The 26,569-nt window shown below is 37.6% G+C and overlaps 1 protein-coding gene across 1 annotated transcript in view; it reads right to left on the reverse strand.

The window, feature by feature from the left end:
• LOC140157315 (membrane-associated transporter protein-like) overlaps positions 1 to 25,678 on the reverse strand; it is a 28,384-nt gene extending 2,706 nt beyond the window's left edge. Inside the window, exons 1-7 of the mRNA XM_072180459.1 lie at positions 25,541 to 25,678; positions 13,068 to 14,269; positions 11,637 to 11,777; positions 9,843 to 9,995; positions 6,729 to 7,427; positions 4,689 to 4,799; positions 1,991 to 2,199 (exon numbers count right to left, since the gene is read on the reverse strand). Of these exons, the coding sequence (XP_072036560.1) occupies positions 1,991 to 2,199; positions 4,689 to 4,799; positions 6,729 to 7,427; positions 9,843 to 9,995; positions 11,637 to 11,777; positions 13,068 to 13,884 (2,130 nt within the window). The 5' untranslated portion in view covers positions 13,885 to 14,269; positions 25,541 to 25,678. The remainder of the gene's footprint in view (positions 1 to 1,990; positions 2,200 to 4,688; positions 4,800 to 6,728; positions 7,428 to 9,842; positions 9,996 to 11,636; positions 11,778 to 13,067; positions 14,270 to 25,540) is intronic.
• Between the last annotated feature and the right edge of the window lie 891 nt (positions 25,679 to 26,569).

Consider the following 26,569-nt stretch of genomic DNA (forward strand, 5'->3'; position numbering starts at 1 on the left):
TCCCAGGCATGTTAAATGGCGTACATACTTGTTTTGATCCAAATGTAGGCCTATATCAGGGTGTTTCAAGAAATTCCTGATTCCACCAGAAAACATTCACCAAACTTTTTCCTGTTTGGTCAGTAAATAGAGAGGACCTTCCTGCATGAAGAGATCAACTTTTTTAATGAAAAATTTAATGAGATGAGAACTACAACAGGTTGAAGTGACACCATTCCGTGCATCAGGTGTTCAAACGCAATTATCTCCGAATTTGGAGTGAATCAGACAAGCAAACTTACATACTCATAAAATTTAACTATTTATGAAGACAAAATGTGTAGGATGTTAAGAAATTTAAGAATGTTTAAGCCTACATGCCCATCTCAAATCATGCACTTCCCGTGCACTTCTCACTACCATGTCCATTTCAGGGGGGGGAGAAAAACCGGGGACCATCATGGCTTCCATGCACACAGTGTATTGCTCAATGTAGTAAAGATAACCTTCGAGTTGGAGCAAATTTCTCAAAATTGGTAGTGATTAATGTTACCAAACTTATGCCATGATGAAATATAATAATTTTTGAAGATAAAATGTGCTGACCTTAAAAGATTGAACAATGTTTAAGACTACCGCTTTTCATTTGAAATAATGCACTTATTGTTCATCTCCTCTATGGAGATATTTTCCATGGCGGCCATCTATGATCATGCTTGAGGTTTCAACAAACAAACCATGGGTTTTGAGGTCTTATAGTTTTTGTTGTATGTCAACAAAATCGATTAAATTTTCAGGATGATGTTATTTTCATGTTGTTATAAGCAAATATAATGTTCCAGATAAGATAGTTAATAAATACATTAAGAAAAAGTACCTTAAAGTTGCACTTTCTGTTAGTATTCCTTTTTGGACTTTAACTTTTTAACATGTTCTAGCAGCCCTATATAAAACCGTGACACTCGAAAGGCCATATCTCTGGAATGAAACGTCCGATTAAGATTATTTAAACGCCAAAATGTTTCTTTCATCAATTCCCATCCAATAAGTTAGGTCTATATCAATTTAAAAGTACTTCAATTTTTAGTGGACATGCCTACTAATAGTAGCAACTCCAAGAAAGAAGAAGCAAGGTTGTATGTACATGTAGTAGTCACCGAAATCAAAATACCTTTGATAGCATGAATTCCCATCACACAGTTTTAATTGACAATCCAGATGAATCTCTATATAGCCCGAGGGTGTGTATGCAAATTATCATGAGCATCATTGAATTTCTATTTGTATTCGTAAAGGTGATTCTAATAAAGTATACCACCTAGCCCTACTGTACTTCATTCCCAATAAGACAAAGGTAACATGATTTTTAATTGTTCTACTGCCATTTCAAACAATTGATACCCCTGGTATTAGAATTGGGTTTAGACTTGTATTGTTTGATGTATTTTCTTGTACCTGACTTGAATCCTTGAACATGGACATTTAACAAGTCTACCATGAGCCCAACCATCTGGCAGGCTTTCAGTGCATTTTGAGAAACTTTCATGCCCCGGGGGAGTTTAATAGAGCAAATATGGTATACATTATTTTGGATTGCATTCTGAAGGAGGACTTGTTTATCTAAATTTATCCTCTTAGGCCAAATTTTAATAAAAGGTTTGTCTCAAAGCTCCCGTGTGCATTAGTTTATTCACCTGCATTTTTTTTCCTTCTTTTTATTTATTTTTTTTCAGAAAAAGTGTAAAGAATACGATCAAATTACCGTTTTGACAATTTCAGACCCTGCTCTTAGATTACTTCACTTCAATACAATAGCAGCATCGCTTTATTGTTCAATACAACACTTCATACAGTAGAATAGGACTTTAAAGTGTTTTTTTCACTTTCGAAAAAAATCTTTGGTAAAAAAAAAAATACAAAAATAAAAACTTATTTTGCATCAGTTTTTCAGAATTGGAGAGCTTTGAGACAAACCTTTTTTTTTTAATTTGGCCTTGCAATATTTTCTTACCTGTTCTGTTTTGTGAAAATCAGATAAGATTGAAAATGGTATTGACTGGATAGAAGTGAACATGAGGCCAAAGGTCGTACAGAGAGCAAGGGTCACCCACTCATAATCATAGAATATTGCTTGACAGCCTGTTCCCACTGCAAAGAGAACTTGCGTCCACACATATATGGTCCGATAAGATAAGAATTGCATCAGACGACCATAGAGTACTGAAAAATGAAAAAAATATAATGTTATTTCAAGCGATAAGAATTTTACCTGATGTATTTACTACCTGGAGCTCAAAATGTTTTTGTATCTATTTCTAAATGTCAGACAACTTCAGACATGTCAACTTTGTGTCACCTTTAAATTCAATTAGTAGATAATTAAATCTGGTCAACTAGAAAAACTCACTTTTGGTTAGATGGAATCACCAACGTTTCACCCAGCTGAAGGCCTAAGGTTTTCACGTCAGTGATTCCATCTAACCAAAAGTGAGTTTTTCTGGTTGACCAGATTTAATTATCTACTAATTCTCGCTATTCACAATAAGGGCCCGCCAGCGGTTTGCGATGTAATCGTGATGTATCATGGGAAAAGGTCGACATCCAAGTCCGCGCAATACGAATATTACCATGCTATTACATAGGAACATGTGACAATATTTTTAGTTTGTCAATATAACGGTATTACACGCAAATCGATAGAGAACAAATTAATTGTGCACATTTCAAATCACATTATTAAGTATTATTGAGTATCGATTCGCGTGTAACACCTTTATTTTGACAAACTAAAAAATATTGTCACATGTTCCTATGTAATAGCAGAGAAGATGTAAAGAAAGGAGATAGATCCAGCTATCCTCAAACAAAATATGTGTGTTGCCGCTCATTCAAAAGCAATCACGCTATTTAGGTTTAACAATAAAATACAACAAAAGGGTTCGAACCCATGACGGGTGTAATACACAAGTTGCTGCTTACTAGTTTTAGGGAAAGGTCAGTGTCTGTATACCATCAATACTATGCATACCATGCATGCAGATCCTAACATCCAGTTTATTTCAAATAAAATATGACCGAAGTTCCATGGCAAATAATAATTTTGCACGCTTGGTTACGCTTTCAACCTCTACGATTTATGATACAGACTATTTTCAATTATCAAAATATCTTTATTAGGTTTGCAGGAAATGACAGGAAAATACATTAAAACAATAAAATATAGATGATCAAAAATCATCCTGTTTCTAACAAAATCCTAAAACACTCTCCTAAATAATTAATGTATGTTCCAAAATGGGCGGATTTTTTTGAAATCTTTACAAAACTACATTTCTTTCTTATAGTATCCACGTGTGGTATCCCTGCAGAGCAACTTGCAGGTACTTAACACACACGTGTCATACTTTCAAGGAATTATCTATAGAAACATTGGATATGGTTTCAATTCTGGAGTGAAAATTAATCAACCGTAGTCGGCAACACACATCACATCAAAGGCTACCTTCAAGTAGATGTGTAACTACTTGAGAATAAAGGACTATGAATAGGTGCGACAGGATAACCTACGGGATTATCTCAAGGATATAATTCTGTTCTTCCTCCTTCTTTTTCAACTTTCCTGGTAATAGCATGGTAATATTCGTATTGCGCGGATTTGGATGTCGACCTTTTCCCATGATACATCACGATTACATCGCAAACTGCTGGCGGCGTCCTTATTGTGAATAGCGAGAATTGATCAAATCCCAGATGACTGAAAGTATACACAGTGTTACCTTTAAATTCCACCGTTTAGTCTCAAGACTCCGAGGGGATCTATTAGTCTGGACATATTAATCAAAGGGAATGACAAAAACTGCATGTTCCTTGACATCCACACATATGCTAGTGGTTGGTGTCTTTGCTGTAAGGTGGGTTAAAACTTTCATATATCCACCAATTCCATCATCATTTTTCATTCAAATGAAACTTTTATACTTATACAAACTTTTAAGACACAAAATTTAAATGGGGCTTTAGAAGCTCATAAGGCCAAGAGGCCTGATCAGTGATTATCCTGGTTTTTTATTTTTATTTTTTTTGTAATTGGGTTAGTGTTACTTTAAGCAACTGCCCTTGTAATAACTGTATGTGGTCTGTCCAAGGAATGGAAGGACATGTAAATACAGTAAGCCAAAAAATTAAGGTACCAGTTATATTCACCCCTTTATATCCTAAACATATACAGATATGTCATAATTGCAATAGCTGCATCTTTTAGCTCGAATTTAAGACCTCATTCCTTGAAATTGTTTAAGAAATAAAGACACAATGATCCAAAAACCCAAGGAAGATGCCAATTTAAGTTGCAGTTTGATCCATTGCATGCCCTATTGGATTTGTACACAAAACGTTCGCGAACAAGGGAACTATAGTGCCATGATTCCATTGCTTAAGCAGGTTAAAACTAGCATCATGCTTTCATTGATAAGAACACAAAAGTGCAACTTTTGATTTTGTCTCTTCATTAGGTTTTAGATCACCGTTTCTTTAATTCTCAACCAATTTCAACAAATAAGGTCTTGAATCAGAGCTAAAGAGTACAGGTATTGGCTGCTTGTTTTAATTTTAAATTTTGACATAATTGTCTTTATTTAGGATATACAGGGTTGAACACAACTGGTGCCTTAATTCTTTGGCTTACTGGATGTTGACACCATGCAATTTACCTGCTGATAATGCTGCTGAGAATGCAAATATACACATTCCCCAGCATCCCATATGGACACCCTGCTGGTACAGGGTCCTCTCTGGTGAACCCAATGGTGCTTTAGGATCACCTGCATGTGAAAAGAAGAAAAACACATGTGACATGTGAGAAGTCAAGTACTAATACCGGCAATCTAAGAAATGAATAACTTTGTGATTTAGAGTACACTATTATGCCAAACCCACAAGGCTTCTACCAACTTTATAGATTGTCTCTTAACACTTATGGCACCAAATCACCCTATATACCACTTTACAACAAATCACATAATTATACACGACTCCAACCTGACACATTCCTATACCTCACTGGCAGCCATAGCTGGGGGCCTTCCAGCCATTTTACGTGACGCCAGTATCACAGGCGTGCAGCGTTTACCACTCCCGTGAAGCGGAGCAAGTGCTACTGCACTCCGCTCCACTGCGCTCGCGATAGTGGGTGTCTTGGATCGCAATCCAAACATACTAAGCTAGTTTGGTGCGGATGGCCCCCAGCCAGAGAAGATTTTTAGGCAATCCCATGATACTAGTGAAACATCCGGGTACTTGAGAACCAGTCTAATAGAAATTTCAATTGAATGAATGCAGCTGACAATAGCGTGATGATTCTCTGCGTACACTGAGTGATGAACGCCCGCGTGTGCGTAACGCGAAAGTGAATCCAACCTTGCCAACTCACTCATGATTGGTTAGTATTTTCATTATTGTATCCATGGTCGTGCGTTCGCGTTGTACTTTGAAATACGCGACATATGAAATCGGTCGCATCACGTACAGCTGTGTTCATTAAATTGAAATTTTTACTTTTAGTATACCGATTTCTTGTACTTTCAGACTTTTTTTATTCCTCATTTAAATGTGGGTCGATAGTAACAAAAATGAGCTCATTTGAACAGGGTACCGATGTTCTTTTCAGGGATCATCTCAAAACGCTTATCGACCCAAGTTTTGGACATATTTTGAGTGTTTGAAAATCACGTCTTTGGAACGGGAATCAACAGTGAGCAATTGTATGAAACTCAGTGATTACTAGACTGGTTCTCAAGTACCCGGATGTTTCAGTTGTATCATGGGACTGCTTATAAATCTTCTCTGGCCCCCAGCTATGGCCGACTTAATCCTGACCATCACTTGGCTCGTCGGATTCGTCTATAGGTAAGAAGCGCACACCCTAGACAAACCACAATAAACCTTCGCAGCCCATGCAACATGGGACAATTAGCAGCAGGGACTTGTACCATAATGCAACAAGCGTCTAGCACCTTACCAATTGGGCTAACTTGGAAAGCTTGGTCAGGTAACAAAAATGTATGAAACCAAATTAAAGTACATATATCCCTTTGGCAGATAAAGATCCCAGTTGTGTGTGCTACACTTCTTTCAAACTTTATTCACAAAATTCTGATAGTGTAAATTCTTCCCCAAAATAGGAAACTTCTGCTAAAATGAACTGATACCGTAAAAACCTGTCTACAAGCATATAAAGTGCTTCTGATGAAAACTAAGTTATTCCAGGCGCCATTATGGAGTTTGAACAAATAAATTACAGATTCAAGCATATAAAAACAAGTATTATTGTAAGACCAATCTATTGTATTGGTATATATACGCCTAATTAGTATTAGTTAAGCTTTCATAAAAAAACCCATATATGCTTGTAGACGGGGTTTTACGGTATACAAAGACTTGCAGTTATTCAACTCTTATCATCATAAGATTTTCTTGCACTCACACAAAGACATGACTGCATTGACTGCAGGCTGCATTTTTTTTATTTGAGAAACAGGCACATAGAAACACATTGGGCTATTCCAGTTGAAATCCATAACCCCCTATGGAAGATAGGACCTCAATCGCCCACATATTTCAAATGGGAGGGGGGTTACCTGAATGGGCAACTTCATTTGAAACCTACACCCCCCTGTGTGGAGTTTAAGGTCATGTCTTCGGGGTGTATGGATTTCAGTTGGAATAGCCCAGTAAGAATTACATCAACTTACCACGATACACAACCTGCCCAACATAATCAGTGAAGAACAACAAAATGGTCACCATAGCTGTCCATGCGAGGTAGTGGTTAAAACACAGCCGTCTAAGCTCTCTAGGCATTTGCACTATAGAATATAAAAGCTGAAGAGCTGAACCAGGATGGTCCCTCTCCTCCAATTGTAAAGATGCTGTAGACATCCTACGTTTGGCAAGAAAACCTTTAGTTCTTCTAGTTGCTAATGGCACAACATCCCTGTCATCATTGGTATCAAACCGTATGTGTCCATGGTAACTTTGTTGCGTAGGATCAGTGAGGTCAAAATGATGAAAGTCAAATGAGTTATCCCATTCTAGATCTGTGTCTTCATTGTAACTACTAAATGATGACCTCTGTGACCTTTGTTCTACCAAAAGTGACCTTTCATCATTTGAACTTTGACCTTTGGGATCTGAAAATGTTCCATATTGTGTTGGTTGGATTGCATCATACTTGTTGTGGTTTTGAATAGATTGGGTTGTGGGTTTATGATTGGCTTGTTTTTTTGTAAGAGGGGTTTCCTTAACGCTACACACAGTAAGGAAAATCGATAGCAAACAGAAGATGGAACAGAAGAGATATACAACACGTATTTGACTGCCTAAGGCCTCTCCTAGTGCATTCTTCTCCCAGTCTATACCATTGATAATATAGCCAATTCCTCCACCCAAGCCTGTAAAATGATACAAAAACAGGAGAAAATTTTAGCTATGGTAAGCTATGGTAGGCCAAATCAATACTGGCATGATGATGACGTTTCAGTAGCAGCAGATCACAACAACCGTTGCCATCATCATTATTGGCATCAAAGTTGATGAGAATAGGCATTCCAGTTGAGATCCATACACCCACTACCACTATGAGAGACATGACCTTAATCTTCTATACACAGGGAGTGTGAATTTCAAATGGGGTTACCTGAATGGATCACTGCACTTGAAATCTACACTCCCTGTGTGGGAGATTGAGGTTGTGTCTTCCATAGCAATGTATGGATTTCAACTGAAATAGCCCAATCCTTCAATCCAACCTCGCAATAATTCTCCTAAAATGAAATTGTGATATTCAAAATTGGATGTAAGAATCAAAATTGATTCAACTTGATTCTCTGTACGAATCAAATTATTCAAGTTGATTCCCTGTAAGAATCAAAATTGATTCTTTGACAACTTTTACACATTTTGAACTTGAAAAGTTCAGAAAATCAGTTGATTCCCTCTTGATTCTCAACAATAGAGTTTACATTCCCTGCTGAAGCTGTGAACTTTTATACACAAATCTGACAATTAATCATCACACAGTGGACCTGACACTGTGGACCGGATCAGATTATTAACTGTTTTGGTTGTCATGGTTTAGAGAAAGTTAGTGGACGAAAACAACCGGAGAAAACTGCTGATCTCAATTTTTATCACATAACTGCTCTCAACAATTACAAGTTCTGAATATATTATAGACTCATGGATAGTAATGGATTACTACAGAGCCTATAACAAACTGACAATTTACACCTTCACCCCTACCCCACACATACATGTACCTATTCACCCTGTCTAACCCATACACTCATTATTGTTCTTTGAGTTTTTACTGTTGAACGTGAACTCGCCCCACACATCCAACCGTTGGCTTGTTTGCCCCACACATCCAACCGTTGGCTTGTTCGCCGCACACATCCAACCGTTGGCTTGTTCGCCCCACACATCCAACCGTTGGCTTGTTCGCCCACACATCCAACCGTTGGCTTGTTAGCCCCACACATCCAACCGTTGGCTTGTTCGCCCCACACATCCAACCCTTGGCTTGTTCGCCGCACACATCCAACCGTTGGCTTGTTCGCCCCACACATCCAACCATTGGCTTGTTAGCGCACACATCCAACCGTTGGCTTGTTCGCCCCACATCCAACCATTGGCTTGTTAGCCGCACACATCCAACCGTTGGCTTGTTCGCCCACACATCCAACCATTGGCTTGTTAGCCCACACATCCAACCGTTGGCTTGTTCGCCCCACACATCTCCCCACACATCCAACCGTTGGCTTGTTCGCCGCACACATCCAACCGTTGGCTTGTTCGCCCCACACATCCAACCATTGGCTTGTTCGCCCCACACATCCAACCGTTGGCTTGTTCGTTCGCCCCACACATCCAACCGTTGGCTTGTTCGCCCCACACATCCAACCATTGGCTTGTTCGCCGACACATCCAACCGTTGGCTTGTTCGCCCACACATCCAACCATTGGCTTGTTCGCCCACACATCCAACCGTTGGCTTGTTCTCCCCACACATCCAACCTTTGGCTTGTTCGCCGCACACATCCAGCCGTTGGCTTGTTCGCCCCACACATCCAACCATTGGCTTGTTCGCCCACACATCGAACCGTTGGCTTGTTCGCCCCACACATCCAACCGTTGGTTTGTTCGCCGCACACATCCAACCGTTGGCTTGTTCGCCCCACACATCCAACCATTGGCTTGTTCCCCACACATCCAACCGTTGGCTTGTTCGCCCCACACATCCAACCATTGGCTTGTTCGCCGCACACATCCAACCGTTGGCTTGTTCGCCCCACACATCCAACCGTTGGCTTGTTCGCCCCACACATCCAACCGTTGGCTTGTTCGCCCCACACATCCAACCATTGGCTTGTTCGCCCACACATCCAACCGTTGGCTTGTTCGGGCCCCACACATCCAACCGTTGGCTTGTTAGCTCCACACATCCAACCATTGGCTTGTTCGCCCCACACATCCAACCGTTGGCTTGTTAGCCCCACACATCCAACCATTGGCTTGTTCGCCGCACACATCCAACCGTTGGCTTGTTCGCCCCACACATCCAACCGTTGGCTTGTTCGCCCCACACATCCAACCGTTGGCTTGTTCGCCCCACACATCCAACCGTTGACTTGTCATTATAAAACATTTTAATGTTGTTTCCGATCTAGTAGTAAGACCGTCCTGGAAGCCTACACTTACGCAATTTCTGTGCATCCACTGTTACAGGGTGATTTTTCATGTGTGTTTCCTTAATTTACATTATTATAACAAACACACACACATACATAAATGCATTTTTAACTGACCTCCTAGAAGTGCCCTGTAGGTGAGTGATTTCTCCAGGTCCAGTGGGTTGAAAACATCCAGTGTGTAAGATCTAGCAGGTGTATCAGCTGAGTCTGCATTCCAATCTAATATTACCTGTCCTATCATTGTAATGATTATCCCTATGGAATGATCTGAAAATACAGAAGCATGGAAGAAAGTGAATAATTGTTATGTGAATGAAAGAACACCTTATACGCAAAGCAAGGGCTTAGTCAGCAACCCGCCCACCCATCTGTTGGATGGGCAATCACAAACTTGGACCACCTAAAAAATGCCTAGGCCATCCATAAAAATCCCAATGGAGATGAATTTATGGTAGAAATTGCTTTCGAAGTTAATAAGATCATAATGTTTTTCGTGACCGTGAGAGCAAAGGAAGTATCAAGGGTTGATATTGGTTCTTTGTGACAACAGGAATAGAATAAGCTCCTACTTAACGCCCAGAATTTTCGGCTAACTCTAGGAGGGGGAAATCCATAATACAGGGGTAAAAATAAAAACTGCTTGGATTACTGTAAAATGCATATCAAACTATCAGTCATATATTTTTAAGTTGATAACTGCGCATTAGTTATTTGGAGGGCATTGTGAAAAATCTAAACATTTTGCTTTGGACCTCTGAATATCCCTCGGGGCGCATGCCCGACATTATAACTGATGCAAAGTTATTAACCGAAAAATCGAAACATTTTGCTTTGGAACAGAGGGATATTACGAGGTCCAAAGCAAAATGTTTAGATTTTTCACAATGCCCGACATTATAACTGATGCAAAGTTATTAACCGAATTCATAACCGTCATTTTAAACTCATCACTCAACCAATTCTCAAGATTTTATTCTCCGAAATTTGTTAAAATAAACAACATTTATCAAAACTTATATTTCGCCCTTTAAAAAGTCAAACAGGCTATAACGGACTTACCAATTACAGCACTGCGCAATCACGCTATGTGCAAATAAGGTAGTTACGTGCGTGTGAAGTGTTTCGGTGCAACAGATGCGCACACGCAGAAGTCATTGTACCGCGTAAGCATACGCGGAGGTCATTGATGTATATCAATAACCTCTCTGCGCCGGTGTGCGTATATCATCTAAAGAGCAATTTGATTGGGACGCACATATGGCGTAATACGCGGAGGTTATGAATAAACTATCAAATGTCCACTTGGAAATGAATGATCCATTGGCCTAATCAATGAAATACAAAATGTCCAATCCAAGCAAATATAAATCTAACAACTTACATTGGGTTACATTATTGGTAAATAAATACATTTGACATCTTATTAGCTGTATTATTCTGATTGTGCTCCACAAAGAATGCATGAAGCAGCTATTCGCCATTCTGGCAAATACATTGTCAGATGTTTGGGAATGAACTTATTGCAGCACTGTAGATTTCCCAACAGTTAGGCTCCTAACATTACACCAGAACTTGGAAGATGAACAGCACATTATTGCATCCTGTTTGTTCAAGCTGTAAGAAGGATACAGTCAAGATAACTATTCACTTTCAAACAAACCTGCTTTTACCTGCTAATTATAGTCCATTTGGCTTCCTCAAGAGTGCAATGTCAGTGCTTTGCGCATATTTTGCATGTGTTCTGATATACAGATGTACTGCCTTTGATTGTGCCAGTTGTTTGAGTCAACACGTGGCATGATTTAATATTACGTGCACTGGAGCACGCACTGACGTCACCGTCTCGAGGAAGCCAAATGAACTATAGTCACACATTTCATGGTCTTTCTATCATCTCACGGTTCTCACCTGCAACAGTATCCCCAAGCTGCAATCCAATATCTTCTCCATTGAGAAATATGCTTACACCTACAACCATTCCTAACCCCATTGCTAACACAAATGGCCTTCTACGACCCCATGGACTGGTACATCTATCACTGCAGGAACCTGTGAGGAGAAAGAAAACAAATGACTGAAACTACATGTTTAGAAATTAAAGCTACCTCAGTAAAGTAACAAATATGATATTCCTGGGTGCACAACATTTTTAGTTGTTGACTATAGCAAATTCACCCCATCGTGGAATATTTTTCAAACAAATTCAGGTTACCAGGCTATCATGCATCACGCTAAAGACTAGGTACAGATGATTGACAGGCAGCCTGGATTTGTTGGAAAATGTCCCGCTATGGGTTGAATCGGCTATAGTTGGTACTAAATCACTATCTATGATGACTATGACAACTAAGGTTGAAATCTAAAAATATTAAAAAGTAATGAATGGCCCAAAATGCATGAATAAACTACAGTGTGTCTTGTCTCAAGTTGATAGTAACGCCATGTTGGGTTTCGCAGTACACATTGTACATGGTAGATTCAAATTAGTAGATTCCAATCAGTCTTAGGGCAGTGGAGGCCAAGGTCATTATGGTCTCCTTGAATTTCGAGGCCTGACTATATCAGGCATGAGAATGATCATCCATGAAAAAAACTGAAAAGTTTGAAAAAGCCTGAAAAAGCATGTGAAATGAGGCTATAAAGGCCAAAAACGGGCTGAAATTAAAAGAAAGTGCAGAAATTTTGGACCACAAGAAAGCAGGAAATCCTGCAAAAGCAGGAAAATTCTCATGCCTGCTATATGCATCACAACATATGCTGGTACATGTATACCTCTTTTCCAAGTTCTAAGATTAAGTATGGTATTAATATAATTCAAGTTCTATTTAATACTAAAACTCAGAAAGTTGCAATCACACATGAGAACAATAATTCTGCCCTCACAATGGCAAAGGGGCCTAACTAACATTTTTGGGGAATTGGAGTTTATCACCTAAGGAAGGTCAATGGATACTATATCTACCTATTAAAAACATAAAACACTTATATTCCAACACGCAAACACCAATAAATATCCAAATTAGGATGGGTTGTACAAGTCAATGCAGACTGAGGACAGATATAGTACTATACAATCTTGAGATAAAACATCCAAACTGTATCATAATCATTAGTTCCTATTTACAGAATGTACAATTTGACCCAATTTAAATGACCAGATCTGTATCATGAGATCATTGGAGCAGATCCAGTCTAGTATTTAAACTTTCCAATATACACGTAAACGTTACACAACAAATACCCTGATGGTCATGGGAACTGATCATAATTGACAGATTGCATATATTTCATAGTTTCAGGCTGACGTTAATGAAAAGGAAAAGCAACCTTCTGCCTTACCTATAATTGGTTGCAGTAGAAATCCCAAGACAGGACTGACAAACCATATCACACTATAGAACCTATCTGGTAATCCTAGCTGTAATAAGATTGGTACAAGCAATGCAGTCTCTGTAGCATAGCAAACCTCCATACCAAACCCTATCATACCTATTGTAACCTGCTGCCATGTCGTAGTAGGAGGGCGCAATTCTGGATCATTTGGGTCATACAAATTATTTGGTTCTGATGAGGTGATTTGGCATTGTTCTGTAGATGGTACATTTTCTGGTCCAGTTTTGGGATCTTCTGTATCAATTGGGACTGTATAATACTGGTTTGAGGAATTTTGATGTTCGTGTTCAGAAGTAGTATCACTGATATGTCCGATGTAGACCGATGGAATGGTATGATGTTGATTGGAATTACTCAAGCATTCTTTCTCAGATGGAGGTACTTCAGTCTGTTCCGATGATCTTGCTGATGTCTTCTGTAAACTATCGGCCACAGTACATGCATTTGGTATACATGTATGTTGATTGTACTCATCTGAGATGGTCTGGTTGTCTTCTAAATCGGATCTTTGATCCTGTTTTGAAGTACCTGCATCTGTCATACCAGATGGCTCACAACTAATTTCACCTGTCACCTGCTGATGAATACCACTTTCAGGAGCAGGTGACTTCTCCAGATGGGTGCCATCAGATACAACTGAATCTTGAAGCAGCCCATTGCTATCACCCTCACATGTTACTGTGGGCTTTGCAGTGGTTCTTATAGCATCATCATCAAGAAGTGCAGAGTTTTGAAGAGATGGTAGAGCCTCCTTGAGAGACATGTTTGTTTGTCAGTGCTACAATTGATATTGACACAGCAGGTGCTTTTCATTTCCACCTGATGTTATTCTCGTAATGCCCAGAATTCTGAAAACAGGTGTCACTTTCCTATAGATTCCATCAAATATTTCGTCCACAGGAGTTTAAACAATTTTTTACTACTTAAGATGGATATGGTGGCTTAAAAAGTAGAGATATGAAATTGAAAAGGCAGCTGGTGGAAAATCTATCGCATACAGGCAATTGTTCTCAAACTGTTGTTGTTGAATCATGCTAGACCAAAGTCATTAACACAGCCTTATTGCTGAAGGAACTTATTCATCATCAAGTTCACATGTAATCCAATGCTTCGTTCCCGTTCCTGCTTGCTATTCTGAAGACAACATTCTGAAAATGAAGCACATTTAGAGCAAAATTAGTAACATGTTTGCAAAGGGTAATAAACATTATCTTTGAAACATACACTATACCTGACACTATACAGCAATTCAGACAACTGTTTCCACTATCAAAAGTTTAGATAAGTTGCCAAATTGTTTCCTGTTTCCTGTGACTATAGCAACACATACAATCCTACCTTGCTGAACCAGACATATTGATAATAAGTATATGGAAATGCTGATATTGTCAAGTTACCCTGTAGCAACATTTTGGTGCAACACATGCCAATAAGGCCAAAAAAAAAAGATTGTTTGCTTGTCCTCCATAACTTTTTCAGAGTTGGGTCAGTCGGTCGGTCTGGATTAAAAAAAAAAAAATTCTTAAAGGACATAACCAAACACATGACTGTTTGCCTTTAATTAGCTTTTAAATAATATCCCATTTGGGCTAATTCTCTACTGTAAGTCTGTATACCACTTCATTCATATTTTTAAAACAGTTTAGAAGTGTGTAGAAACTGGATGTAAAAAAAAAACTTGTCAGGATGTCAAAAATGTTGAAAGAAAAAAAAACTTTTTCTGGAATTTCCAAAATTAGAGTCGGTATTCATTTGTACAGTAAAACAAAAAAAAAACACAAGCAACCTTTTTTTTGGCCTAAAGCTACCATTACTTCTAATACATGTAAATGCCCCTCTCTTTTAATATAAATGCCCACCAATTTTTTTTTGAGTCAAACTGTTCATAAATGATGAAAATAACATCCAGGCACCTGTATTTTGATTGTGATTGCCGGTTTGATGGATGGCTAATCCATCCACAACTAAACCAGTAATAGGGGCATAGTTAGCCTTTTAGTGTGTGTGTGGGGGGGGGCAAAGCCAAATTTCCATCATTTGTTTGGGGAGGAGGGCAAAGTCAAGTTTTCAAATTTGTTGTCCCATGACACTTAACTCCTTGGTGTCCCAATTTTTTTTTTTTGGGGGGGGGGCGCCATTTTCCCCCTGGCTATGCCACTGTCCAGTAACCTTTTGTGAGTGGACATCTTTTTTCAAATTCATCAGTTAACATCAAAAAAAGTGTAAAGAAACCATTTACTTCAAGTTTTATGACTTTTAAGAGCAAATTTTTCCTACGTTGACAAACTCTTGGACATGTCATCTCTTTGATTTTGCTCCAAAACCAAGTCTGGGAGATAGAAGCTATTGGGCCCCAATGCAAAAATAGATATTTAAAAAAATCAGCAACCTTTGTTGCCATGGTAACAAGCCTACCTTGTTTTTGTTTAGGTTAAAAAACACCATAATTTCTCTGATTTCAAACATTGCAAAAACCACACATTAAGATGGTAGATTTTTTGCCCAAACAGACTTCACAGTTGAGTAATCCTAGCAATTGTTTTACAATTACCCAAATTTAATGAGTCAGGGTTGCCAGATTGATACCCTGTTGCCAGTGTTATAGCTAGCCCAAGTTGAGTGCTGGCTAATTTTGCTATCCAATTAGAGTGCTGGCTCAGGGTACAATCTTTTTATAAAGCGAACATGAGGGATCAGGGAATAGGCTAGGGGGTGTACCCTCGAAATTTTTATTGGTTGTTTACTCTTTTTATGATGAATAACACATTTGTGGGGGAATATAAATAATTTTTTTTAGTGCCGGTCGGCGCCGGTTACCCCCGAGCGGCGCAAACCGGCATAATGCATGTTGCCACATTAAAATTTCATATTTTAGAAGTTGAAAAAACAAGCAAGGTTCTTAAGCCTGCCCTGAATTATTTTTCATCATTCTTGGTAAATATAACAATGAAATTATGCCCTTTCAGATGATAGAAGATAAACTTTGGGCATACAGAATTTGGGCATCACGTGACGTATAAACAATGCGAATCGATTTAACTGAAAAAACATGCTAAATACATCTCCCTGATCCAATCGTAGTAATGCTGGAGTTTGATTGTAGAGTTTTGTTGCCCATATTACATCTGAGATACTTTTAAAACCCAACCATGTTTATCAAAACAAAATGGATGACTTTAAGGTATATACTCCTGGTCATAAAAACTCCCCATCTTGCACTACTTCTCTTTACATGTATACATCAAACAACCGTGTTTCAAGTATGAGAGCTACTTCCATGCATCATGTGTTTTGCGTCTGACGCGCTGCAAATTCCACAGATAGTTGCATACGCAGATGCCCAGAGGATTTAAACTATCACGACACCTGGGCAGCCAATCACAAGCCAGATGGATTTAAAGATGAATTACAAATTACATCACGGCTAACTTTAGTAAGCCAGAAATCCAACAATCTTTCCATAGACACCTGTGTTAAGCAAAAGCGCAATCCAAAGTACAATGTAAGTACCGTGGTCCACTTGGGAAGCTAACAAACAGAGGGAGTTTATGGTGACTGAAAGATCAGATGTGAAAATCTATCAATTGCACACACAAGTTTATGCTAAATGTAAATTAGCCCGAGTATGTACAATGGGCAAGTGGACTACAAAGAAGTGCCACAGTTGACTTGCACTATCAATCACTCTACAGACTGGAAATTCCACTTTAATTCCACTTAATCTGGAAAGAAAAGGGCCAAAACCATATTTTAGTAAGAAAGAATGAACAGTTTAACCAACCCAAAGTGTTACAATTAAACATGACAACAAATAAACACAAATCCCGACCAGCACACAACCCAACTTGAAAAAAAAAGCAAGGGAATGTGCCGGCATGGGAATCGAACCCACGACCTTCCGATCTCTAGACGGACGCTTTATCTATTAGGCTACCAGCTCCCACTGATAAGCGGTGGTTAAAGCTGGGTCTAATGTTATAGCAGTCATGGCCGGTATACAATACACACACACACAAGTATTACGCAAGTACGCATGTGCAGGAGATCATTATTGATGCTTAATCGTTTCCCCAGTATAATTATAAGGGCTTTTTCATGTACATAGAACAATCAAGCTCAGAGACAATGTATTTTGGAGGATGGACCAATCAACAACCTCATCATCATTTTTTCTCCATACAAAATGAAGATTTCAGTGGAAAGCCCAGATTTTGCTCATTGACCATGTGAAACCATACAGGGTGTCCCAATAGTCTCTTTACCATTTTGAACTATGGTACCGTATCATATCTTTCACTGAGATTGGCCAAAGGGAAATCAAGATAGGGGAGATTGGGGTTAGTTGGAACGCGGGGTAAGTTGAACATTGTATTTTTTTCTGACACAAAAAATTAATTTGGTAAAATACTGGCACCTAGTAATATGTATTAGTAAGGGTCATCCACCAAATTAGCAACAGCACTGATGCCCCATCAGTGTTGGCTTGGGAAAGGAATATCTGTTTTTGACTTACTGACTAATTTTTATGCCCCTCAGAAAAGATGCGTTATCTCCATGTTGTTTAAAGATTCAGGAGATTATTTTTTGAGTATCATAAGCACTAGAAGTAAGTCCCAGAATAATGTTAAATAAAATTTTTATTGTATTTCTTATTTTGTGTAATGAACTTTGAAATGTAAAAATAGGCATCGGGGTTAGTTGAAACTTTTGAGGTGGGGTTAGTTGAAACGTGAAAATCGCATAGAAAAATATGGTTAAAAATTTGACTTTTTAAAAATTTGTAACATTTTTACCATTTCTTCAATATTGCTTTAAGGTTACGGAGGGTGAAAATTCCACTCAACTTGTCTTTTGTTTTTTAATTTTTATTTATGAAGTATATGTATATATTAAACATCTCAGAGATGTAGATTGAAAAAATTGTATCAACAAAGTATTTTTTAAATTATTTTTGTGTATCAATATTTGCTCTAGATATCCCACAGCACTAATTCTTTTTAAAGACAGTTCTTGTTTTAAGGGGACACTACACTAAATCCTTCCGCTTTTGGTGTAACTCATGGAAGAAAGAGAAGGTGTGAGGGCTATCATTTTCTTTGGAAGGGGAATCCCAAATATACATGGGGGGCCCGTGGGTTAGATTTTAAAAGGTATGCCAACATTTCCTGTCATCCTCCCTGGCCCTGCTCTCGGCCAGCCTAACTTTGCCAATGTGGAAACTTTAAATGGCCTAGATATTATGATGCAGATTTGAATGTTTCTGTAGTGTTTCCTAAGCCTTATAAAGATGCACTGTAAATGTTTGCCAAAACTGCTCCCCTCCCCATTCTACCCTCCCCAGGACTCATAATTATTATGCACCTAGTTACTTTATTGTATTTTCACATGTATTTCAATGGGACATTTATTTAGTGATGTGCCCCCTTATAGTGATTATTATTCCAGTGCATGAACTGGCAACCCTATCATTTTCATTTGATTGCTAAAATCACTGAAGCATATGCACAGTGGAGCATGAGTATTCAACCAGCACTATACTAGACAAAATCAATAAAATAAGTACTATCACCTTGGCCCTGGCAACACTAACTAGCATTGTAAACAAGTTAGCACATGGTTTGAACATTATAATAGATAGTGTGGAAGTTTTGGCAGAAATTTGTCAATTTCTGCAAGTTTTGTGAAAATCAATTGATACTTCCCATGCAGTAAGGATTATCAGTAGTAATACAGGAGCACTGCACCTGGAATATTATGGGATTGTGAATTGATACTGTGAAATAGCAGAAAATGTGAGTACTTGAAACTAAATGTGTGGATATCTCAGAACTCCATTTTGGACCATTTGGCCTGATATGCTGAGATGAAATAAATTATTTTTAATGTTTCCGTAGCTGATTCATAAAATTTTGATATGCATGTGTAAGCTGATACTTCAAAGAAATAATGTAGGGAATAATTGTGTCAATATATTGGCACACTAAATTAATATTGTTGTTGCAAAAAGACGACATTTACCCCATCATTTTCATTGACATTCTGTGAACATGTAAGCTTACTGTTTTAAATCAGGAGGACCTATCGAAAGAATAAATAGGTACATTATTTCATTGGTTTGTTTGTAACACATATGCGAAATCGCAATGAAATCGGACCCTCTCCCCATATTTTCCTGGCCTCTTTCCCAAAAAAACCTCATGCTCATGAAATTGAACACAAATTGAAACACTTACAAAGTACATTTGTGTATGAGCTATGACGTTAAACGTATTACAATAATAATCATTAGAGTGTCAACTTTAAGATGAAGTATGATTTTTAGGCCTGCCATGTTTATTTTTTGAAAAACAAAATATTTTAGGTGGCTACGTGCAGCCAATTTGCCTACACAAAAGTTCAAAATCTTGTATAACCTTAATATGGTTAAAAAGCAATATACAAGCAAAAAATGCACACAGAAAGTACATTTTATAATATTTTAGGCTTCTCATATTTTGGTCCATGGTGACACTCGTCACCTTGTGTCCAAAGTATTGACCCGACTCCCACATATTTATTTATTCATTTTTTCACACTGATTGTATGTTAAAGGGTGCCTTCAAGGGAAGTATAACCCTAACAACACAATAATAGTTATTTTGAAATTTTTACAAGCCGTGTTTCAACTAACCCCACCCTATGTTTCAACTTACCCCAGGGGTGGGGTTAGTTGAAAACTACCCTCAAATTTTCAAATTGGATTATATGAATAATCATAAGCAGGTCCAATAAAGTTTAAGGCTGTATTTGTAGCATGTGGTCATTTTCACGGTAAAGGGTGTAACTTTGGATTTTTAACATTTTAATCCGTAGCGTTCTAATAAAGCCACAGAATTCCATGATTTTTGGCCACATAAGTCATCTAGTTAGCAGCTACCTTGGGTAGCATAATCAGCTTTGGGAGTTACTGCGTTCAGTTTTAGCAGGCTTAAATGTACTTAATATTGCCATTTTGAAAAACTATAAAAACAGTAACATTTTTTTTTTTTTTTTTTTTTTCTTCAGTTAGTTCATGGATAATTTTCTTATCCTGAAAGTACAGTCATATGTTCAGTAAACACTGCCACATTAGATTTAATTGTGAACAGCCCTGTATTTTTGAGAACGGACTTGATATTTGTCGTTTCGAGGCTTCATTTTCCGTTAACAATTGTTAACAAACTTTGTGGGTGTAGCTTTGGTTCATAATTCTTGGGTATTTCTTCACTTCTTCTTGATTCATAACAGTTGTTATCTTAACTTGAAATGGGTAACAACAATTAGTCGATTTGCAAGCTTTTAAAATTTTTATAAAATCTTGACTTCAAAGAGCCGTTTTTCCGTTAACTTTTTGAAGCCTCCGAAACAAACTGTTCAGCAAGCTTGTGCAAATATAAATAAAAGAGCTCATCCAATCTATTTATCAAAATGTAGCAAAGTAGATCCTCAAGTCACATGTTTTTAAATCGGAGATATATATCACCGTTTGAAAATGGGACCCAATACAAACTTTCCGTTAACAATTGAAGCCTCCGAAACAAATGAAGCCTCCGAAACAACAATAAGATTAATTATCATCTATGCATATCTAAATTGGTGTGTTTCATACTGATATCTGCATTGTAATTATTACTTGATATGTGCAGAATGTCATATATTAAAAAAAAATTTGACATTATGGTTAATGTTTGAAAAATATACTGATACCCAAAAAAGCCTGTTTCGGAGGCTTCACATGCAAAAAACACCATACTTAACGAATGGGTGAAAAAATCAACATGTGATAAATCTACAATATCTGCCGCATAGAATCATTGATTCAATACACACAAGAAAATAACAGCTTAGATGATCCCAACACTGTTGTTTTCAAAAAAACTACTTCTGCAATGTTTAACAATTGAATACATGAATACAAAAGCCACCTAAGTCCATGCGAAGTTATTTTGAGAGAAAAACCCGTGTATCATTTTAATTCCTTCAGTTCGATTTACCTGGTCAATATGGTAAGTTTTACGTGCAAATGAGTGGATTAACCTGTATTAGGTATGACGATTAGCATTTCAGGGACTTCGTGGGGTTCATTTTAAATTTTGGACTTTTTGAATCATATACAAAGACAACAATGTTAGAATGAGATTACCACTAGTAAGATAATACAAAATAAAGCTTACAGGTATGTATAATGTTGATAAGCATTCTGCCATGTAATATAAACCACACACTTTCCTTTATTAAACCCATTTTTGTTCAAAAGTCATTCTCTAGCAATGAATGTGTTACAAGTGGACTTTTATACATACTGGATTTCAATCAATGTGTTACAAGACTCAAATCATGGAATTGGGTGATTCTTTCATACATGCTATTTTTCACATGCCCAATAGACACATAGAATGAATTTGAGTTGTTCGTTCATGCATATGACAGGCCTATGTATAGCAACAATTTCCCATGCTTAACTCAATTTGGCCAAAGTATGGACTTAGGTGGCTTTTGTATTCATATATATTCAATTGTTAACATGAAGCCTCCGAAACAAAAAAAATGACTTGCTGTGATAATTTAATTTTTGTCACAACTGAAATTCAATACTTAGAAGCAAAGCATGAAAATTGGTAATTGTGATATTTTGTACCTATTTTTTTATGTCAACTTGTAGTAGTTAGCCAAATATTTTACTTTTATGATCACCTGTGTTGTTAACTGAAGCCTCCGAAAAACAAATCGCTTGAATTGCCAATTCTAAAAAATAACTCCAATTTCTGTGAAACTTGGCTGGGAAGTTCCTTTCATCAAGTAGTATTTGTACATGAAGTTAGACATTCAAATTATTTTAGGAATCCAATTAAAACTTAAAAATATGTTTAAGGTTTGAAAATTTCCATTGTAAATGACACTTGATGTTAAAAATTTTCAAAACTGCAATTACAAACATAGCAAAACATGGTATAAAATTTAACTTATATCTGTTCACTTACTTTGGAATGGGATTTCACATGTATTCCAGCTTTCATGTCATAATTTTCTGAGGTTATGTAAAATATATTTTTTCTTAGATTTTAACCAAAATGTTATGGAAATGTCAATTTTTTTATTAGAAATCAAAAGGTTTAAGCCTTGAAACATTATATTACTGGAATTTAAGTTGCTTTTATGCATGATTTCAGTAAACAGAAACATATTTAAGTGGTTTGAAATTTTGACCCTAAAAATCAAAAGTTACACCCTTTACCGTGAAAATGACCATGTATGTATATGTTTATACTGATATGGTTAGTGTTTCTTGAAAGTAATCGGTTTGCGTTAAAAAGACGATTTTGTGAAAAATGTTTCAACTAACCCCAATCTCGCTTCATTATCAAGGCATACAAGACCAATCAGAATTTACACCTCACATGCGTCATGTTAATCCTGATAACAAAAATGTGCCTTTTCTCATTGAGAATTGTGAAATTGAATTTAACACTTTGCTGATTGCTCCTCACCTAAACAAGTGATATTTTGATGATGTAAATTGAATGTTGTAATGTTTTATACTACCATTATTATATCCTTGTATTGATGTACCGGTACATGTGTTTTGACTATACCTATGTGTGGTGCAAGTCAATAAAGAACTGAACTGAACTGAAATTGTTGGAACATTGTGAGGACACAAAACACAGCAGAGATAAACTAGCCAAACACTTCAACAAACCAAACCACACTTGTGATGACAAACCCAGCACTAACTACTTTCACAGACTACATGTAGCTCTTGAATCTAAGGCCAAGTAAAAATAAAAAATATGTTTCTCGTCCGGGTTTTAAAAAATTAGGAGGATGAGGGGCTTTTTATTTTCTATTTTTTATTGGAAAACGACGCTAAACACCTGTATTTGGCACCATATTTTGGGTAATCGACATACAGATTGATATCTGAGAAAAAGAGGAGGCCCTTTTTATTTGATTGTTTTGAGAGGTCCCCTCTAGTATAGTGATCACAAAACTCTTCTTTTAAATGATGTATTATGCTATTTACAAAGCCGTAAAATAAGTTTCAACTTCTGAAACATCTTTTTCAACAAGTTAACTGAAAGATTACAAAATAAAAAGAAATTTTAAAAACCTTCAAAAAAGGAGGAGGACGCGGACGAGAAACATGTACTTTTTTTTACTCAGCCTAAAATAAATGGATCAAAAAATTACAAACTTCTGTTCCTCTGGGTATGAATGCTAAAGGTCATCGTAATTAATTTATCATTTTTTTGGTCAATTATGCGGTCCTCCTTGGTATTTCTGGCACCCTGTTGTATGGTCTGGGAGGCGGAGCCAACACATAGAGATGTAGCCCGAAACATCATGGCCCTAGTTGTTCCTTCCTCACCATAGGGCCATGAATGCCATACGTACGTAGAAACGGGGCACCGTGAACTCACGTCGCGGTGATGGCGTCACACTGACGGCATCTATTTATAGGAAGAATTCAAAACACGGCGATGATAACAGTCACAAGTCTGGTCTTTTACACCTCAAATGTGCTCAAAATTTATGAACAGGCACCAAATATGTTTTGTTTAAGTCTCATCTTCACGTGAGGAATGGTAGAATTAAAGTGGTATTTATGAGAAAAAGTGGTATTTTTATAATTTTATGTGTACCCTCGACCAGATAGGCTCAGGAGTCTCAGACCTTCGTACGGAGAAGGACAGTGGAAATCGTAGTGACGGAGATGTACCTCGGGCTAATAGAAATGTTGGTACATCCTGGATGTCCCACTAGACGTACGGGCTGTACCCACCTCCCTATGTCTGGTTCCATACAGCAATTATACGCAGTATTGCTGTCTGGTTAGCAGGTACGAATAATTCCGCGTGAATTGAGACATCGGAGCAGGTCAAACACAGAGGACTATAGCCTACATCCCGTATCCTACTATCACTCAAACAAGCAAATCTCTTCACGAATTCACTCACCTTGCGATCCTATATCATCAGTTGAAACAAACATCTAAGTTTCCAAAAACAACTTTGTCATTCCTCAAAACTACAAGTAACTTCATTTTAAATAATAAATTGAAATCCTACTATTACCTGTTATTGAAAATTTTGTTCGATTTATGTCAACCAAAAGAACGCACGAGTCGAGTTCAGTTGACCAAAATGGTATCTCCTGCCTCCTAGTCACCTCAGATATGACGTCAGTATCACAATCGGTGGATCGGATTGGTTGAAATCAACGCCACGTTTTTGACCTTACAGGGGTCAGAGATATGCATATATTCATACATGTATGAAAACAGTGATGCGGATATAGTATCATCACGGGACTGAGAAATGCGACATTTTCGATGTTTGTACCGGGGAATTTCAGACACGGAGACTCCGCAGAGATTTCTACAAATTCGTCCAAAGGTAACCAAAGGGTTGGGGATCGCATTTTTAACTATCAGTATGTTTCGGAATTGAGATCGGCTAAAAAGTAGACCGTTTCGGGGACTGTAATTGGTGTAGATGTCACATTTTGAACAGTGAGCGATAAGTGAACAATTTCACGTTCAGCACAAGTGTTTATCTTTACTCAGGGTACCACCTCCCCTGACCGCTTACAATTGAATACAAGTATTAGGTATCCCAGGCAAACCTTAGTTAACACATTTGCTAGTCAGCGAAATTCGCTGAGACCGGGGCCCAAACACAATGCATATTTACATAGAAATTTGATTTTTTTTCGAGAACAGGTTGGTGAAGGAAACCTACATAAATATGTTTTCTATACTTCACTTGACCCAAATATATGATTTTTTATGGTGATAATCAAGTCGCACATGGAATTTTAGAGGATTTTGATAGCAGTTCCATTAAAAAAGCTGCTATCGCCATGAGACTAAGATCTAGAAACACTCCTAAATGCCGTTTTGGGGAATTTTGCTAGCAGAATCTTTTTGATGAAAGTCAATCTTTGACAAGATGTAACTTTGTAGCTCTTTGTTACGGAAAGTGCTATGACAAAAATGTTTTCAGTTTTGGCTTTCTTTACTCAAGGGCTTTAATTTGATATGTAAAATGATGCAGTTTGATGGCAAATTTGAATTCACCTAGCATACCTACAAGTATTACGCAAAGCACCGGCCATGAAAAGGCCAAAGGGTGTTTGCCAGTATTCTACAAGAAGAAGAAGAAGAATCCTAAACACGGTCCACAATGTTGACACCTCTAAATTAATGTAATATTGATTTAAAATAATTATACAATGTAATGAATAACAAATGTCACATTCGGCATGTTCGGTAAGCTTACTAAGTTAACATATCTGAAGTATACAGGGAAGTATTAAACACAAAAAAAGTCATGCAAGTTGTTACGATTTAACTGCAATTTCAAGTAAATAATATTCAAATGCATATGAAATTGTCATACCTCTTGAAACCGTAGCTTCGTCTGTAACCTTGTCCGGTCTTTAGTCCAGTTTTCTTATCAAAACAAACAAACAAATGACATTTATACGACAAACAAACATGTTTATCATCAATCTCGTGATAATGGACGACGAGCTGTCTGTAGGAGAATGGGCCCAGACGGTGAAAGACAACAATTTGTTCAAGTGGGGAAAAAAGAATGAAAGAAAAAGGGAGGCGGGAGGGAGGATGGGGAGGCTCACTTCAATATACAATGGATATACACTAAGCCAAAAAAGAAACTTATAATTTTTCACAAGGTCATATCTTAAAATCCTCTCCATAAAAATGAACAAAAATTGCACACAGGATTACTTCAATACTCTACTCTAAACACTGGTCAGTAACCAAACAGTTGTCCAACTGACACAACAGTTAAATGCACTGACATGCAACACCTTCCTGGACCACATTCACAGCGCAACATATTTCTTTGGCTGGGTTCCAATTATTCGCCTGTACATGAACATGAAAAATTACACACAGGATTACTTCAATACTCTACTCTAAACACATGTCAGTAACCAAGCAGTTGTCCAACTGACACAACAGTAAAATGCACCGACACGGAACAGCTTCCGGGATCACATTCACAGGCGAATAATTGGATTCCAGCCAAAGAAATCCGTTGCGCTGTGAATGTGGTCCAGGAAGGTGTTACATGTCAGTGCATTTTGCTGTTGTGTCAGTTGCACAACTGCATAGTTAGTGACATGTGTTTAGAGTAGAGTATTGAGGCAATCCTGTGTGTAATTTTGGTTAATTTTGATAGACAGGATTTTAAGATATGACCTTGTTTCTTTTTTGGCTTAGTGTAAGTACAGGGCTGACACTTTCACAGGAAGGGCTGCATTTGGTGAGAACAACATATGAAAAAAAAGAAGAAAAAAAAAGAAGTCTTGAGTGACAGACATGGAATGGAAAAATAAGGAGCTTTAGTGACAGAGATGTGTTCGAAGAACAATACCAGGGTTCCTTTGTGACAGTGATG

The sequence above is a fragment of the Amphiura filiformis genome, chromosome 7, assembly GCF_039555335.1.
Source record: "Amphiura filiformis chromosome 7, Afil_fr2py, whole genome shotgun sequence".
Classification (NCBI taxonomy): domain Eukaryota; kingdom Metazoa; phylum Echinodermata; class Ophiuroidea; order Amphilepidida; family Amphiuridae; genus Amphiura; species Amphiura filiformis.